The following is a 19,231-nucleotide window of genomic DNA, read 5'->3' on the forward strand; positions in this document are numbered from 1 at the left end:
ATTAAGAGCGGAAAGCCTTGGTGGCATATTCCCAGCTTGCTGCATGCCCATTCGCAGTAACACAATAGATCATTCCTGTAGATAGCAAATGTTTTGTGTCTTGCAGGTTGCATTTTCTGAGCAGGAACTCTCACTAACCAGGCCAGGTTGTGTCCAGTCACCCATGCTCCTGTTCCCTGCTGTCCCAGCCAATGGATCAGTCTGGCTTTCTTTGCCTTTTCTGTGCTACTCTCACCCACTGCAGTTCCCCATAAATAACCATTGCCTTGTAGGAATGTTCCAGTCACACATGGATGATTCAGCTCTCTGATGGATGTCAACATTTTTATGATTTTTGGTTATTAATGACTGAATGATGCTTGGAAAGATTGGTGCTTTATTTACAGATGTTTTCCTTTTTTTTTTTAAAAAACCACTCCCACCCTGAAAAAGAAATCTCAGCAGCAGGCCATATGGAATATATAAACCCGCCTCACCGACCCAGCGACATTCCACCGCCTGCTCTGGCATCAATGACTAAACCTTCACAGCATTCCTTCTTGTTGTGTGTTCCCCTCATCCAAGTGGCCATTCTTCAGAGGAGAGCCCAGTCAGCAGGCTACTAATCACTGAAGGTGGCATAGCTAAGCTCAATCCTATCCTTTCTGCCCTCACTCCACGCACACACACACATACGCACACACAGACATACGCACAGACGCACACACAGACACACACACACACGCACACATATGCACACACAGACACACACACACATACGCACACACAGACATACGCACAGACGCACACACAGACACACGCACAGACGCACACACACACATATGCACACACAGACACACACACACATACGCACACACAGACATACGCACAGACGCACACACAGACACACACACACAGACACACACACACATACGCACACACAGACATACGCACAGACGCACACACAGACACACACACACAGACACACACACACAGACATACACACACATACTCCCAATCAATGTTCCTTCTAATTTTTTTTCGGGTGCAGTCCCTTTAAATTGACGGTACCTTTTCCAGTGGAACAGCTGGTGAGTGGCCTGCACAGGACCTCCCGATCGATGCGTGGCCACATGCCCATGCAGCTTAGGGGGAACATTGCTCTCAACGTTGACACACACATGCAGACAGACATATACACACAGCCCCGACATACACACCGTTTTCAGTAAGAGCCACTGGATTGTGATCAGGAATAGGAACCATCACTAATTCCACACACCCCCCCCTTTGACCTCTCCCTAACACAGGGTGCCCCAACTGTTGCTCAGTCTGAGGTCAGATAAATCAGCACAGACCAGGAACTGAACCTGGGACCTTCAGGTCTGCGTAGCTTTGTGCTGCACCAAATGATGCCTTTACCCACAGGGTCATGGCCAGGAGCCAATTGCGGTGTGTTTTACATTTTCAGATTAATAAAAGATTGGAAAAGGAGCTGCCTGGTGTGGAACTGAGCTGTACCGACCAGGGATGTCCCAAGTCTGATCGCAGGTTTGTGCTCGGGTACCAGGGAAGCAGTTGAGGTGCTAGAAATTCATTAGTGCTCCTGAACTAGAGAGGGGGTTGGGCAGGGAAATCATCCAGGGCTCACACTGCTAGACAGAGCAAGTGCATGCACGTCAGGTAAGAGCAGGGTTAGTTGAATAGCTCACCAGCATTCACTAGGCTCGCGTTTGAATATTTACTTGGGCGGATATTGAAAGGCAGCCGGCACCCATGGAACTGTGCCCCATTATTAGTCAACACCATCAGGAGGGGAGAAGAGAATGAAAGAGGATGTTGCATTTTCTGCTATCAGACTCATTACCCGCTACCAAGACCTGTAGGTAAACCCTTCTGTCTATGCACGGATGTTGCAAGCTCCCCCATCAAGGATCAGTAATTACTGCGGTGAAGCTGTTCCCATTCTGCAGCAACCTCTCTCCCAGTTGTGGCGTAAAGTTTTAAATGGGTAGTGTAATGAGAGCCTGGGGGATAATTGGTGGTTGCCAGTGAATTGCGGAGCAGCAATTCAATCAACTGCTTCTGATTGTGTCCCAAGCCCCAAGAGCAAAACCCGAAATTGAAATAGCTTTAAACATGCCGCCAGCTGCTTGTTAATCTTTATTTCCTCTGCTGTTTTCTCCCCTCCTTTTCTGATTTATGCCTGGGTTCGTTCCACGGCTGATGCTGTCCCTCGTGGTACATCACTTAAGTGGCCTGTGGGCCTTAGACAGCGATTGTTGGTGGTAGCCATCACAACCGAGCCCTGTCCTGTCCTGTCCTTTCCTTTCCTGGCATCTGTTGCCACCGTTACTAAAGATGCCTGAAAGGATGATGGAAGTAGACTCAATAGTAACTTTCAAAAAGGGAATTGCATAAATACTGGAAAAGGAAAAATTTGCAGGGCTGCAGGGACAGAGCAAGGTGGGGTGGGGGGAGGGGCAGTGGGACTAATTGGAGAGCTCTTTCAGAGCTGGCACAGGCACGATGGGCCGAATGGCCGCCTTTTGTGCTGTACGATTCTATGTATCTATGTTGATGATATCCACACATCGGCACTTTGCAGCAGAGCGTCACTGGATAAGAGATCAGGAGCAGGAGTCCTAGCTCGTTTTTCTACCGCCTTAACCCAGGGCGCGCTGTGACCATCGCTTGGTGCCACCTGTAGTGTATGTACCTTTAAGAGAGAACTACTTTTACAGCTCCTGTATACTGTAGTACCGGCAGTGACCACACCTGTATATAAGCCTTGAGCATGCCTCTGTACCCCAGTCTTGAGACTACCCTACTCCAGTAAATACCTGTTGATTGTTAAGTTACAGCATCCGTGTGGTTATTGAAAAACATCATACTCTCAGAATCACGGATCTAACAGTGGTGACGAGTGTCGATTCGAATCTACCTGCAACTCTGCATTTCCCTTCGAGGATTCGCTCTGGGAGGGCGGTGGAAGAAAGTCGAGGCCAGAAACACGGGCGTCGACCACGAGCAACCGCCCAGTCGTCCGGCAGAGAGTGAACATCGCAGGTGAGGCTGTGGAGAGCCGGGCTTGGTTCACCAGCCACGACGATCAGCAACAGACTGACGACAGGTACAGCGCAGACCCTTCCCGGACAGCGGCGGCTGGAGCCGACCGACGGCGGAGAAAAAGCCGAGCAGCGTCGACGGGGTAAGATAGAGGGTGAAGCGCACAGGGCGCAGCCGGGGGTTGAAAACCGAGCGGCGTCGAGGAAAAACAAAACGGAGAGAGAGAGAGGGTAAAGCAAGCAGCAGCCGGGTTCAGGACCGAGCGGCGGAAACGGGAAAGGCGCACAGAAAAAACGCGCATAGCACAGCCAGGGATCAAGGGCTGAACAGTGTCCGCGGGGAGAAGAAGGGAGAGCGCGGGAGATGCCATTGAGTCGCGGAGAAGAAGGAAGAGCGCGGGAGACGCCATTTTTAGAAGCCGCAGCGGAGAAGAAGGGCGAGCGCGGGAAGGAAGGAAAGCGCGGGAGACACCATTTTGTGCCAGCGGAGAAGAAGGGGAAGCGCGGGAGACGCCATTTTTGACAGTTAAATCACACCCAGGGATGCCGAAGAGTGGCAGTATCCCTACGTTTGACAATGAAGTCGAAGATTGGGCGACATATGTGGAACGTATTGAGGTGTACTGCAGGGCGAATGAAGTGCCAGATGCTAGGAAAGCACTGGTTTTGTTAAATTCCATGGGTGCAAAAACTTATGGGTTACTGCGAAACCTAATAACCCCAGAGAAGCCTGTGGACAAGAATTTCGAAAGCATAGTAGAAATCCTACAGGACCACTTAAACCCCACACCGCTGCTGATAGCAGAACGATTTAAGTTCCATAAAAGGAACCAACACAAAGACGAAAGCAATGCTGAGTACTTAACGGAACTGCGCAAGCTATCGAAACACTGCCAGTTTGGAGTGGGACTAGCAGATACGTTAAGGGACAAGTTTGTGTGTGGGCTGCAAAGTGAAGGAACCCAGAAACGGCTTCTATCAGAAAAGGATCTTATGCTGGACAAGGCTTTCAGTATGGCAGTATCACATGAAGCAGCCGCAAGGGGCGCTGCAGAGATACAACAGAGACCGCAAGAATATGGCACCAATGAAATGTCCTATGGAACAGGGAAGTGCTATCGCTGCGGCAGAACAACACATGACCAGAAGGATTGTTGGTTCAAGGACCAAGTGTGCAGACAGTGTGGAAAAGCAGGACACATAGCAAGAGTCTGCAGGTCTGGGAAGAAAACCAACAGTAAGAAATCTCCACAGGAGAAGTACAAAAAGGTACACAAGGTGACGGACAGTAGTTCAGATGAACAGAAAAGTGACACAGACTCCGGAAGCAAGGAGCTGGGTTGTCTGAAACTACATAAGGTAACCAAAATGGAGGATCACCAGACTATCTGGGTTACACTCAAGATAGACGCAGTCCAAGTGAAAATGGAATTGGACACAGGATCAGCCCTAACAGTCATAAACCAAAGGGACTACAAGCGGCTATTTTCACATATACCCTTGGAAGCTACAGAGATTGTCTTGAAGACGTACACGGGGCAAAAAGTCTACCCCAAAGGAAAAATAAGGGTGAAAGTGATATATAAAGGCCAGGAAATACCTAAAATGGACATATATGTATTGCCAGATGGAGGACCACCACTGCTAGGACGTGAATGGATCCGGAAGATACAATTAGATTGACATTCCATACAGGCACTGAAGGTTGAGGCCAAAAAGGATGACGACGTCACACCTGGACAACTGTCAAAAATGCTAACTGACGCAAAAGAAGTGTTCCAGGAGGGACTCGGAACACTAAAAGGCATAACAGCAACGATTAAAATAGAGGAAAATGCAAGCCCAAAGTTTCTTAAGGCCAGACCAGTGCCTTATGCGATCAGACCAGCTGTCGAAGCAGAGCTGGAAGGGTTGGAACGTTCAGGAGTACTGTCCAAAGTAGACTGGAGCGAGTGGGCTACACCCATCGTTCCTGTAATGAAGAGGTCGTTGAGTAATATGCCTGGGGAACCAAAGAAGGTCCGCATCTGTCGGGATTTTAAGGTGACAGTGAACCCAGTCCTTCACACGGTACAATATCCGCTTCCACGAATTGAGGATATTTTCGCCTCGCTATCTGGAGGTAAACGCTTCACCAAAATTGATCTAGCCCAGGCGTACTTGCAAATGGAGGTAGAAGAAGCCTCGAAACAATACCTTACGATTAACACTCATAAAGGTCTCTATCAATACAACTGGCTGGTGTTCGGGGTAGCATCGGCTCCGGCTATTTGGCAAAGGGCGATGGATCAAGTCCTGCAAGGGATTCCAGGGACCCAGTGTTATTTGGACGACATCCTGGTCACGGGCGAAAATGACAGTGATCACCTCGCCAACTTGGAGAAGGTGCTCACCACATTAAAGGAATATGGGCTACGAGCTAATCGTCACAAGTGCGAGTTTTTCCAGAAGCAGATCTCGTATTGTGGCCACGTCATCGATGAAGAGGGGTTACATAAGTCCCCTGAAAAGATTGAGGCAGTAGTCAAGGCTCCAGCACCGGAAAATGTGTCACAACTGAGGTCGTTCCTCGGGCTGGTAAACTACTACCATAAGTTCTTACCAAATTTGTCCACGGTATTACACCCACTGAACACCCTACTGCAAACAGGGGTACCATGGAAGTGGAATGACGAACGTAGACGAGCTTTCCAGAAGTGTAAAGAATTGATCACATCAAAAGAGGTGTTGGCCCATTTCAACCCAGCACTACCAATTTGTTTGGCATGTGATGCATCACCCTATGGTATTGGAGCGGTGCTGTCGCTCAAATTCCCAGACGGGTTGGAGAGGCCAGTAGCCTTTGCGTCTCGGTCACTAACCTCAGCCGAGCACAACTACGCCCAGATTGACAGGGAGGCCCTCAGCCTAGTGTGGGGAGTAAAAAAAATTCAACCACTATCTGCATGGGCAGAAGTTCACCTTGCTGACTGACCACCAACCACTTGTCTCCATCTTTAATCCTAAGAAGGGCGTTCCAGTAATGACTGCACAACGGTTACAAAGATGGTCCCTGTTTCTAGGGGCGAATCAATATGAAATAGAATATAAAGGCACGAAACAGCATGGAAACGCTGATGGGCTATCGTGCCTGCCACTGCCTACTGTGGAGGAAGCACCAGCAGTGGGCCCTATCGAGATATTTTATTCGTCAATAATTGAACGATTGCCAGTAACGAACGCGGATATAGAGAAGGAGACCCGCAATGATCCGACGCTGTCTCGGGTATATGATTTGATGGTGAGGGGATGGCCAACACATGGCGACTCACTGTTGCCAGCACTCTCATCCAGAAGAGAACAGCTGTCAGTATGCCAGGGGACAGTGGTGTGTGGATCCAGAGTGGTGATTCCACCCAAGTTAAGGGAGAGAGTGCTAAATGAGCTTCATGAAGGTCATCTGGGGGGAGTGAAAATGAAAAGCCTTGCTAGGGCTTATGTGTGGTGGCCGGGAATCGATCAACAAATCGAAGACCTAACCAAGAGCTGCTCAGGATGCCAGAAGGTTCAAAATGCACCACCACATGCCCCTCTACACCCATGGGAGTGGCCCTCCTCTCCATGGCAACGGGTGCATATTGATTTCGCTGGTCCATTCATGGACTCAATGTTCTTAATAGTAGTGGATGCTCATTCGAAATGGCCTGAGGTGATAAAAATGTCCTCAACCATTACAGAGAAAACGATTGCAGTCCTACGGACCATATTTGCCAGGAACGGCTTGCCAGAGCAGATTTGCTCTGATAATGGACCACAGTTTGTGTCCGAAGAGTTTCGAAAATTTATGAGAAGGAATGGGGTAAGGCATTACACATCCGCCCCGTATCATCCAGCCACAAATGGATTGGCTGAGAGGTTCGTACAAACCTTTAAGAAGGCGATAAAGGCCATGTGCGACGATGAAATTCCACTACAGCATAAGGTGGACAATTTCTTATTAGCCTACCGAAACGCGACACATGCAGTTACCAACCAGACCCCGGCCATGATGTTCTTTAACCAAAGGTTGAGATCTCGTCTGGACTTGCTCAGACCAAATGTGCGAAGAAATGTTGAGGATAAACAATTCCAGCACATCAATGAGAAGCCGACAAGGAGCTTCAACGTAGGACAACCAGTCTTGGCCCGTGACTACCGAACAGAGAAATGGCAACCCGGAACGATATGCACAAGGCAGGGGCCATTAATGTACACAGTGGATGTCGGGGAGAACATTGTGAGACGCCACGTCGATCAGAGCTTAGCGTCACAGGAACGAGTCAACCCCATGTCTCGCGTCCCTGGGGATGAACCCGACATACCGGTAGCATCTACCTCAGAAACAGTAGCAGTGGAAACGGATGAACCACCCGACGAAATGGGGCCAGAATCGCCTCCACACCAAGAACAAGAACCTCAGGAAAAGCGCTATCCCGAAAGGATCAGGAAGCCGCCCCAAAGACTGAATCTATAAATGGACTATTGTTGTTTAATGTACATGTTAAAGTGTTAATTGTTATTTAAATATTATGGGTACTACTAATCTAAAAGGAGAGGAATTGTAGTGTATGTACCTTTAAGAGAGAACTACTTTTACAGCTCCTGTATGCTGTAGTACCAGCAGTGACCACACCTGTATATAAGCCTTGAGCATGCCTCTGTACCCCAGTCTTGAGACTACCCTACTCCAGTAAATACCTGTTGATTGTTAAGTTACAGCATCCGTGTGGTTATTGAAAAACATCATACTCTCAGAATCACGGATCTAACACCACCCAGGCTGAAAACTCGGCATGGACCAGAGATTGAGCCTGTATGGCCCCTGTAATACACTGGCTTTACCAACCGGGGAATCGAGGAGTGAACCGCTTCAGCCTAGGGTTGCTAACCGTCCAGGATTGTCCTGGAGTCTCCAGAGTTGAAGATTAATCTCCAGGACACTGCAGCGAGCAGTCTAGGAGAAATCATAGGGACGTTAAAAAATAGTGATATACCTATCAATTCGTCCAATAAAAGGCGACGAGTTAGGAACGTAACTAAAGGTTTTTATTGACTAAATAACAGAGCCCACCCTCGTGGGTGATCGGGTCCAACAAGGAGGAATACCAGCCAGTCGACTACCTTTATACCTGGGCAGGTAGGTGGAGCCATGGGCGGAGTCGGAGGTGGTCAGCCCAGGTATAACAGCGCGACAAGAGGCGACCTCGTATCGTGATACAACGGTGATAACAATACAACAGTGATAACTATAGTGTAACGATAAAGTGGTTTACCACATTCACCCCTTGTTTAGATTTGAGTCCGGCGGGGTGAAGTGTACTACCAGTTCTGGTATGTCAGTCTGTCCGGAGGCCTCGTAAGCCTCTCCGATCGTCGCAGCGGCGGTGCTGCATTATCCGGTGTTAGTGCTGGTGTCTGCGTGGTCGGCGAAGGCTCGTGGGGTTCCGGCATGCCGTCTACCTGGGCTGGAATTGGGGGGGTGGTGGGGGGGGGTAAAGGTGGTGTCTCCGGAGTGCCCGAGGGTGCGAGGTCTCGTAAGGAGACAGTGTCCTCCCGCCCGTCTGGGTAAGCCACGTAGGCGTACTGGGGGTTGGCGTGCAGGAGGTTCACCCTTTCGACCAGGGGGTCTGTTTTATGGGCCCTCACGTGCTTTCGCAGCAAGACGGGCCCCGGAGAGGTCAGCCAGGTTGGTAGAGTGGTTCCCGTAGTCGACTTCCTGGGGAAAACAAACATTCGTTCATGGGGGGTGGCGTTAACGGCAGTGCAAAGTAGTGACCGGATGGAGTGCAGCGCTGTCGGGAGGACTTCCTGCCAGCGGGAGGTTGGGAGGCCCTTAGACTTTAAGGCTAAGAGGACGGCCTTCCATACCGTCGCGTTCTCTCTTTCCACCTGGCCGTTCCCTTGGGGGTTGTAGCTGGTGGTCCTACTTGCTGCAATACCTCTCGCTAGTAGGAACTGACGGAGTTCCTCGCTCATGAAAGAGGAGCCCCGGTCACTATGTATATAGTTTGGGAACCCGAACAAGGCGAAGAGGTCGTTCAGGCATTTAATGACCGTGGTACTGGTCATGTCTGGGCAGGGGAAGGCAAAGGGGAAACGGGAGTACTCATCAACAATGTTGAGGAAGTACACATTACGGTCAGAGGACGGGAGGGGCCCCTTAAAGTCGATGCTCAGGCGCTCGAAGGGGCGGGTGGCCTTGATCAGGCTTGCTCTGTCCGGCCTAAAGAAGTGCGGTTTGCACTCGGCGCAGGTCTGGCAGTTCCTGGTTATGGTCCTGACCTCCTCGATGGAGTAGGGCAGGTTGCGGGCCTTAATGAAGTGGTAAAGTCTGGTGACCCCGGGGTGGCAGAGGTCGTTGTGGAGGGTCTGAAGTCTATCACTTTGCGCGCTGGCGCATGTAATTCGTGACAGAGCATCGGGGGGTTCGTTCAGCTTACCTGGCCGGTACAAGATATCATAATCGTAGGTGGAGAGCTCGATTCTCCACCTCAAGATCTTGTCATTCTTGATTTTGCCCCTCAGCTTGTTATTAAACATAAAAGCGACCGAACGTTGGTCGGTAAGGAGGGTAAATCGTTTGCCTGCCAGGTAGTGCCTCCAGCGTCGTACCGCCTCCACAATCGCCTGGGCCTCCTTCTCGACCGACGAGTGTCGGATCTCAGGGCCCTGTAGGGTCCTTGAGAAGAAGGCCACCGGTCTCCCCTCCTGGTTAAGGGTGGCGGCTAGGGCGAAGTCGGATGCATCGCTCTCGACTTGGAAGGGGATGGACTCATCCACTGCGTGCATAGTGGCCTTGGCAATGTCTCCCTTAATGAGGGAGAAGGCTGCGCACGCTTCCTCCGTAAGGGGGAAGGATGTGGACTTCATGAGGGGTCTGGCTTTGTCCGCATAATTGGGCACCCATTGGGCATAGTAGGCGAAGAGCCCCAGGGTTCTCTTAAGTGCCTTAGGGCAGTGGGGGAGGGGTAGCTCCATGAGGGGGCGCATTCTTTCGGGGTCGGGGCCGATGAGTCCGTTCTCTACTACACAGCCAAGGATGGCAAGGCGCGAGGTGTTAAACACACATTTCTCCTTATTGTAGGTGAGGTTCAGCCGTTGGGCTGTACGGAGGAATTTCTCCAGATTCACGTCGTGGTCCTGCCGGTCGCGGCCGCAGATGGTGACGTTATCTAGGTAGGGGAATGTGGCCTGCAGTCCGTTCTGGTCAACCATCCGGTCCATCTCCCTTTGGAAGACCGAGACCCCGTTGGTGACACCGAAGGGGACCCTAAGGAAGTGGTATAGGCGCCCATTCGCCTCGAAGGCGGTGTACTGGCGGTCCTCGGGGTGGATAGGGAGTTGGTGGTAGGCCGACTTAAGGTCGATGGTCGAGAATATGCGGTATTGTGCAATCTGATTGACCATGTCAGATATGCGGGGAAGGGGGTATGCGTCCAGCTGGGTGTATCTGTTTATGGTCTGGCTGTAGTCGATGACCAGGCGATTTTTATCGCCGGTCTTAACGACCACGACCTGGGCACGCCAGGGGCTGTTGCTCCCCTCGATGATGCCCTCCTTCAGGAGACGCTGCACCTCAGAGCAAATGAAAGCTCTGTCCCCAGCGCTGTACCGCCTGCTCTTGGTAGCGACGGGTTTGCAGTCGGGGGTGAGGTTAGCGAACAGGGAAGGTGGCGGCACCTTGAGGGTGGATAGGCTGCAGGTGTTACGCGGTGGGCGGTTTAACCTTCGCTGGTTGTCGACTGTGAGTGGGGGGAGGGGTCCACCGTATGCTAGGGTTACACTTTGGAGGTGGGATTGGAAGTCCAGCCCTAGTAGGACGGCAGCGCAGAGCTGGGGGAGGACGAGGAGTTTAAAGTTTTTATACTCTGTACCCTTAACCGACAAGGTCACAGCACAGTAGCCGCTAATGTCCGTGGCGTGGGACCTCGATGCCATCGAGATTCGGTTGCGCGTTGGCAGGACAGGGAGGGAGTAGTGGCTCACCGTGTCTGGGTGGATGAAGCTCTCCGTGCTTCCGCTGTCGAACAGGCAGGTCGTGGCGTGGCCGTTTACTTTGATGTCCATCATCGACTTGGACAGGTGGTGTGGGCGGGCTTGATCCAGAGTGACGGAGGCTAGCGTGTAGGTAAGCGAGTCGTTGTCGTCTGCGGGCGAGGCGGTCGTCGGGTCCGGGGGCCCGGTGGCAGTCGGGCGTGGTGGGTAAAATGGCGTCTCCCACGAGGTAGGACAAAATGGCGGAGAAGATGGCTGCCCCCATAACTCACATGAGGCACTATTGGGGTCGGTTGCCTTGATCAAAGATGGCCGCCCCCATGACTCACGTGTGGGGATACTGGCCTCAGTTGCCGTGAAAGAAGATGGCCGCCCCCACAGTTCGCATGAGGCACTGCTGGCCTCTGAAGATCCGCTCCTGCAGGCCTTAGAGAAATGGCCTTTCTTCCTGCAGGTTGTGCAGGTAGAGTTCCTGGCTGGGCAGCGCGACCTCGGGTGCTTCTCCTGGCCGCAAAAGAAGCAGCCGGCGGCCCGATCGCGGGTGCCCGATGTCGGAGCCGGTACCGGGGGTGGCGGGCCCGGTCGGGTCCGGGACGCCGACGCTGAGGTAGGTCCCGGGGGCGGCGCTGCGAAGGGTATTGCGGTAGGGGTCGGGCCCGAGTCCCAGGGTCGTGAGCAGTACCTGGAAAACGCCTCCTGGTCCTGATGGGCCACCTCCAGGGAGAGAGCGAGGGCTTCAGCTTTGTCCAGGTCGAGGTCTTTAGCTTCAAGCAGTCTTTGCCGTGAGTAGTCGGACCGTAGGCCTTTCACAAAGGCATCGCGGATATTATCTTCCGTATTTTCAACAGCCGTCACCGCTTTAAAGTCACAGTTCCTGCCGAGTGCTCTTAGCGCCCGTAAAAATTCAGCTACAGACTCTCCTGGCTGTTGCGGGCGGGATCTTAGGAGGTGCCTGGTGTACATGTAATTTACCGGGCTGCGGTACTGCTGTTTCAGTAGGTTGATAGCGGCCTCGTACGTAGTCGTGTCCTGTATGAGTGCGTATACTCTCGGGCTCGCTTGGGCGTTCAGAAGTCTTAGTTTGGATCTCTGCGGGGCGCCGGATTCTTCCAGGTAGGATTCGAAGCAGTCCAGCCAGTGTTTGAAGTTGAGGGCTGCGTTTGCTGCCTGTGGGTTTAGATCCAGGTACGGTGGTTTGAGGGCTTGCAGCCAAGCCGGCTGGTGTGGCTGTGCTTCTGGGAGGGCTTCTGGCTGGCCAGTAGTAGACATCTTTAAAATTTAGTCAATAAAATTGATATACCTATCAATTCGTCCAATAAAAGGCGACGAGTTAGGAACGTAACTAAAGGTTTTTATTGACTAAATAACAGAGCCCACCCTCGTGGGTGATCGGGTCCAACAAGGAGGAATACCAGCCAGTCGACTACCTTTATACCTGGGCAGGTAGGTGGAGCCATGGGCGGAGTCGGAGGTGGTCAGCCCAGGTATAACAGCGCGACAAGAGGCGACCTCGTATCGTGATACAACGGTGATAACAATACAACAGTGATAACTATAGTGTAACGATAAAGTGGTTTACCACAAATAGTGTGGGGTTTTTTTCATTTTCTTTGAACACTTCCATTTATTAGTTATAAAAATATTGGAGATGGGAAAAAAGGCTGTTTGACTGAGAGTCAAGAATCATTCATTCGATCTGGTACATCTGTGTTGCATCTGAAGCGTTTGTTTACTTTCCAATTGGCGTGGGAACGCGGTGCGCCACAAAAATGGACCAATGGGGGTGGGAGGTGGAAGGTCATGTGATGAAATCTCCAGAAATATGTCCAACCAGAGTTGGCAGCTCTACTGCAGCCTCAACTTTCCGATTGGTGATTGCACCCTCAAAGTTTCAATCATTTGACAAAAGTCACAGCTGTCGCTGGCCAGGTATTCCACTGGTTCCAGCTAAATTCTTTGTCTCCGATGCGACCAGAGTGAGGTTAGATGCACAGACACGGAAAATCTCAGCAGCTCCGGCTACCTCTGGGAGGAGTGGCTTTTGAGCTGTTCCCTCGTGCAACAGTCTCGGTTTTTCCCTTCAGACTACAATCTGAAAATGTTTTGACCCCTGTAGTTTTCTCCCCTGAAGGTGCTGGCTCTCACTGGGGTACAATTCCAAGGGTCCCACCCCTCTCCTGCACCCCACCCCACTCAAGTGGCCATTCTTCATGTGTGAGCCTAGACATGAGTTACTGAAATTGGAAGGGGGCAGATATTACAGCTGAGCTCGATCCTGGCCTCCCTCAGCAGGCGTCATGGGATAGCGATCAGGAGCAGGAACCCTGGGTGACTTTTTCTTAACTGTGGGGCCAATGAAGCCAACTTGTAGCAGCCCTTGTAGCCACCAGCTAACAACACAGAGCAGGGATCAAACCTGGGGTCTACCTGGCGTAGAGAGCCACCGACAGAGGCAAGAAGTATTTTTATTTAAGCAAAATTGAAGAGTTTCTTTGAGCTGCGTTGAGCCTCAAAGGTTGCCTGTCTCCAAATGTACAGCCTGTCCCTTCATGGTGAAAATAATAAAGCAAAGCAGGTGTAAGGCCTGAACACGGACCAGCTGGATCTGACGGATGTAATTTGGTTGCTGTGGGCTTAAATGTTAAATCCCTGCTGCTCGGGATGAATGCTTCTCTTCTGACGCAATGCTGGAATAAGAATGTAGCACACTATATGGAGCGGATGCTGCCGCTGAGGTAATGGGAATGCCAGCTGTTTTAACCCCTTTCCCGACTGTATGCTGCCGAGTCAAACTAGCGCCGAGTTGAGTCGAATTCAAATTCAGCCAAGAACCCAAAAAAAATGTATTTGATAATTTCCCCTTTTTTTAAAAAAGTGGAACACGCAGGCATTGTGTAATGGGATTGCACCACTTTTCACATGGGAGACATTGCATGGAATGGCACAAAACCCCGCCAAGTTCCTCCCCAACCCCCCCCATCCGCTACAAGGGGGAGACCAGCATCAACCAAGTGCTACATGATTGCCAAATAATATTTTTTGTTCTGTTTTTGCAAATTATCTCCCATACTCCCTCCCTTCCTCTTCTGAATGCGTTGAGTCTTAACACAGTTTCACCGTTGACTCTCGCTCCAAGAGTCAGTTTCACCGTTGACTTGCTCTGAGTAGTTTCACTGTTGACTCGCTCTGAGTACAGTTTCACTGTTGACTCACTCTGAGTACAGTTTCACCGTTGACTCGCTCTGAACATGTTTCACCGTTGACTCGCTCTGAACATGTTTCAGCATTGACTTATTGAGTACAGTTTCACCGTTGACTCGCTCTGAACATGTTTCACCGTTGACTCGCTCTGAACATGTTTCAGCATTGACTTATTGAGTACGGTTTCACCGTTGACACTTGCTGCTGTATTCCCATGGGCATTGGGCATCCTCTTCTACCTCGCCCACTCAGCAGTTAACCAAGTGTCAGCCCAGTGATTGAGTATCATCAGGCCACTCAACCGTGGTGGGGGTAGCACAGCCAAATTCAACCCTGACCTCACTTGTCCTACACTTCAGGCGTTGCTGGCTAGCGATCGGGAGCAGGGACCCCAGCGAGGGTGAGTAATGCTGCGAGGGTGGGTAACGCAGCGAGGGTGTATAGTGCAGCGAGGGTGAGTCACGCGGCGAGGCTAAGTCACGCGGCGAGGGTGAGTCACGCGGCGAGGGTGAGTCACGCGGCGATGGTGAGTCACGCGGCGAGGCTAAGTCATGCGGCGAAGGTGAGTCACGCAGCGATGGTGAGTCACGCGGCGATGGTGAGTCACGCGGCGAGGCTAAGTCACGCGGCGAGGGTGAGTCACGCGGCGATGGTGAGTCACGCGGCGAGGCCAAGTCATGCGGCGAAGGTGAGTCACGCAGCGAGGGTGTATAGTGCAGTGAGGGTGGGTAATGCAGCGAGGGTGAGTCACGTGGCGAGGGTGGGTAACGCAGCAAGGATGAGTCATGCAGCGAGGGTGAGTCACGCAGCGAAGGTGAGTCACGCAGCGAGGGTGAGTCACACAGCGAGGGTGAGTCACGCAGCGAGGGTGAGTCACACAGCGAGGGTGAGTCACGCGGCGGGGGTGTATAGTGCAGTGAGGGTGGGTAACGCAGCGAGGGTGAGTTACGCGGCGAGGGTGTATAGTGCAGTGAGGGTGGGTAACGCAGCGAGGGTGAGTCACGCGGCAAGGGTGTATAGTGCAGCGAGGGTGGGTAACGCAGCGAGGGTGAGTCACGCAGCGAGGGTGAGTCACGCAGCGAGGGTGAGTCACGCAGCGAGGGTGAGTCACGCAGCGAGGGTGAGTCACGCAGCGAGGGTGAGTCACGCAGCGAGGGTGAGTCACGCAGCGAGGGTGAGTCACGCAGCGAAGGTGAGTCACGCAGCGAGGGTGTATAGTGCAGCGAGGGTGGGTAACGCAGTGAGGGTGAGTCACGCGGCGAGGGTGTATAGTGCAGCGAGGTTGGGTAACGCAGTGAGGGTGAGTCACGCGGCGAGGGTGTATAGTGCAGCGAGGGTGGGTAACGCAGTGAGGGTGAGTCATGCAGCGAGGGTGTATAGTGCAGCGAGGTTGGGTAACGCAGTGAGGGTGAGTCACGCGGCGAGGGTGTATAGTGCAGCGAGGTTGGGTAACGCAGTGAGGGTGAGTCACGCGGCGAGGGTGTATAGTGCAGCGAGGTTGGGTAACGCAGTGAGGGTGAGTCACGCGGCGAGGGTGTATAGTGCAGCGAGGTTGGGTAACGCAGTGAGGGTGAGTCACGCGGCGAGGGTGTATAGTGCAGCGAGGGTGGGTAACGCAGTGAGGGTGAGTCACGCGGCGAGGGTGTATAGTGCAGCGAGGTTGGGTAACGCAGTGAGGGTGAGTCACGCGGCGAGGGTGTATAGTGCAGCGAGGGTGGGTAACACAGTGAGGGTGAGTCACGCGGCGAGGGTGTATAGTGCAGCGAGGTTGGGTAACGCAGTGAGGGTGAGTCACGCGGCGAGGGTGTATAGTGCAGCGAGGTTGGGTAACGCAGTGAGGGTGAGTCACGCGGCGAGGGTGTATAGTGCAGTGAGGGTGGGTAACGCAGCGAGGGTGAGTCACGCGGCAAGGGTGTATAGTGCAGCGAGGGTGGGTAACGCAGCGAGGGTGAGTCACGCAGCGAGGGTGAGTCACGCAGCGAGGGTGAGTCACGCAGCGAGGGTGAGTCACGCAGCGAGGGTGAGTCACGCAGCGAGGGTGAGTCACGCAGCGAGGGTGTATAGTGCAGCGAGGGTGGGTAACGCAGTGAGGGTGAGTCACGCGGCGAGGGTGTATAGTGCAGCGAGGTTGGGTAACGCAGTGAGGGTGAGTCACGCGGCGAGGGTGTATAGTGCAGCGAGGGTGGGTAACACAGTGAGGGTGAGTCACGCAGCGAGGGTGAGTCACGCAGCGAGGGTGTATAATGCAGCGAGGGTGAGTCACGCAGCGAGGGTGTATAATGCAGCGAGGGTGAGTCACGCAGCGAGGGTGAGTCACGCAGCGAGGGTGAGTCACGCAGCGAGGGTGAGTCACGCAGCGAAGGTGAGTCACGCAGCGAGGGTGTATAGTGCAGCGAGGGTGGGTAACGCAGTGAGGGTGAGTCACGCGGCGAGGGTGTATAGTGCAGCGAGGTTGGGTAACGCAGTGAGGGTGAGTCACGCGGCGAGGGTGTATAGTGCAGCGAGGGTGGGTAACACAGTGAGGGTGAGTCACGCAGCGAGGGTGAGTCACGCAGCGAGGGTGTATAATGCAGCGAGGGTGAGTCACGCAGCGAGGGTGTATAATGCAGCGAGGGTGAGTCACGCAGCGAGGGTGAGTCACGCAACGAGGGTGTAAAGTGCAGCGAGGGTGGGTAACGCAGCGAGGGTGAGTCACGCGGCGAGGGTGTATAGTGCAGTGAGGTTGGGTAACGCAGCGAGGGTGAGTCACGCGGCAAGGGTGTATAGTGCAGCGAGGGTGGGTAACGCAGCGAGGGTGAGTCACGCAGCGAGGGTGAGTCACGCAGCGAGGGTGAGTCACGCAGCGAAGGTGAGTCACGCAGCGAGGGTGTATAATGCAGCGAGGGTGAGTCACGCAGCGAGGGTGAGTCACGCAGCGAAGGTGAGTCACGCAGCGAGGGTGAGTCACGCAACGAGGGTGTAAAGTGCAGCGAGGGTGGGTAACGCAGTGAGGGTGAGTCACGCGGTGAGGGTGTATAGTGCAGCGAGGGTGGGTAACGCAGTGAGGGTGAGTCACGCAGCGAGGGTGGGTCACGCGGCGAGGGTGGGTCACGCGGCGAGGTTGAGTCATGTGGCGAGGGCATATAGTGCAGCGAGGGTGGGTAATGCAGCGAGGGTGAGTCACGCGGCGAGGGTGTATAGTGCAGCGAGGGTGGGTCACGCGGCGAGGGTGAGTCACGCGGCGAGGGTGCGTAATAGCATTGTGATGACAGTGACTATAGCTCTTATTCTGCCCCTTCCAAATACAGGTTCAATGAGCACTTCTTTTCTTAAGGACAATGATATCCCTTTAAACGCTTCTCTCTATTGCACCCCTCCTGCGCCTGCTTCCCACACATAGCATCACTGAGAGGGTCGAGTCTTTGCCTTCTCTCTATGTATTTGTCTAATAGTTGAAAAAGAACAAAATAAAATATTGATACGTTGACATGGCAACCTACCTGCTGTTGTAGTTTGTAAGACCGTCTTAGGGATCAAGAGAATAAAAATCCTTGTGCATTTTTAAGTAGAAAGCAAGTGAAGGATTTGGTTTTCAGCAGAGGTAATTCTTCACCTGACAGGCCAGAGACCTTGGAGCGTGTAGATTTGTTTGATCTTTACTGCACTATTGAACCGGCTGACAACAGGATACAGGGATATGAATTGGGAGTAATACTGACGCTGCTGGCAGCGAGTATGCAGACGGTGCAATGCAGGAGACGCAGGCTGCAGTTCCACTGTTACTTTTGCATTGATGCAAAATGATTTTGGCGTGTTCGTCAGTCCAAAAGTGGCAGACTACTAAGCCATGAAGTTCGAGGCCCCTTCAGGAGGCTGTCACCTTGGATTGACTTCACATTGAGTGCAGTATAATGCCAGCCAGAGGATAAATACTAGGGGGTTGCGTGTGACAGCAAGAGTGCAGTCGGAGAGAACGGTCTAACATAGAGAGCCCATCGCCAGCAAGATAGAGACAGACCAGAATAAAGAAAGAACCTGTAATTGTATAGGACTGTGATGAGACGGATGGGGTAATTTGGGCTTTGTGCGAGTGTAAAATAGGTGAGAACGAGTCGGCAGCCCGTTTTACACCTCGCCCCAGTTTTATTGCCATTACGCTGCTTCAAAACGGGTGTAAAGTTTTTGCCCAAAATTTTAAGCAGAGCAGGACTCAGTCATATTTCTGGTGTATTATGGCAATTGTTTTAAGCAATTAAAAAAAAAAATTCTCCTCCCCAAGGCCTGCGCTATATTTTCTGTTTCTTTGAATGCAGTTTTATGGCATCAGAATGAGTTACATTAAAAATTGAAACGCTTCCATGATTTCATTTTCTTAAACATGCTGTGTCTAAACGATGGTTTGATGGCTTCAAACTTTAATTTTCACACTTAAAAAGGGAATATATGATGTGAGTTCCGCACTTTCCTTGGGCCCTGACTCTTTACACTGATTTTCACGTTCCAGTGTATGCTAATGAGATCAGCAGGAAATCAGCGTCAATTGCCGTTGGCAAAATGGGTGCGAATTTTGCGTACAATTTCGGCGGAACTTGACGATTATGCCACCACAGGAAAATTGCAGGCAGCAATATTGTATTATTTTTGTCTACGCCAGGAATTACATAAAAGACTGATTACTGTAGATATACTAGATTTACATTTACTTACTATTTGTGTAATAACTTCACTTTGTACTTTAAGGAAGACTGTGTTGCTGGAGCACTTCAGCTGAAGCCTGAAGTGAAATCCTGTGCAGAACAAGATAGTTTGCAGCTAATAGCAATCACCAAACAGGGGTTGATGTTTGTTTCCCGGGAATGTTACCAAAAGACTTACAAGGGGAATTGGGACTCTCACATGAGAGTGATCCAAGATATGAGCGCTGATACAATCTAGGGTAAGGTGGTTTTAAAAGACCCCAAAACATAACAAGCGTCTTATTACGCCTCGAG

General features: G+C 52.0%; 1 protein-coding gene across 6 annotated transcripts in view; it reads left to right on the forward strand.

Annotated features, from left to right (window-relative positions):
- The window catches only part of LOC147100723 (MORN repeat-containing protein 1-like), a 166,396-nt gene that overhangs the window by 139,735 nt on the left and 7,430 nt on the right, over positions 1–19,231 (forward strand). For 2 of the 6 annotated variants that reach the window (XR_015073540.1, XM_085967260.1), the window contains one exon: positions 1,451–1,530. The exons of the other annotated variants lie outside the window; for them this stretch is intronic. Coding sequence is in view for 1 of the 2 variants with exons in the window: in XM_085967260.1 (XP_085823386.1) it covers positions 1,451–1,493 (43 nt within the window). In the remaining variant the exon portion in view is untranslated. The remainder of the gene's footprint in view (positions 1–1,450; positions 1,531–19,231) is intronic. 6 annotated transcript variants of the gene reach the window in all.

The sequence above is a fragment of the Somniosus microcephalus genome, chromosome 25 (assembly GCF_052327205.1).
Source record: "Somniosus microcephalus isolate GS21.2 chromosome 25, FLI_Smic_1.0, whole genome shotgun sequence".
Lineage (NCBI taxonomy): Eukaryota > Metazoa > Chordata > Chondrichthyes > Squaliformes > Somniosidae > Somniosus > Somniosus microcephalus.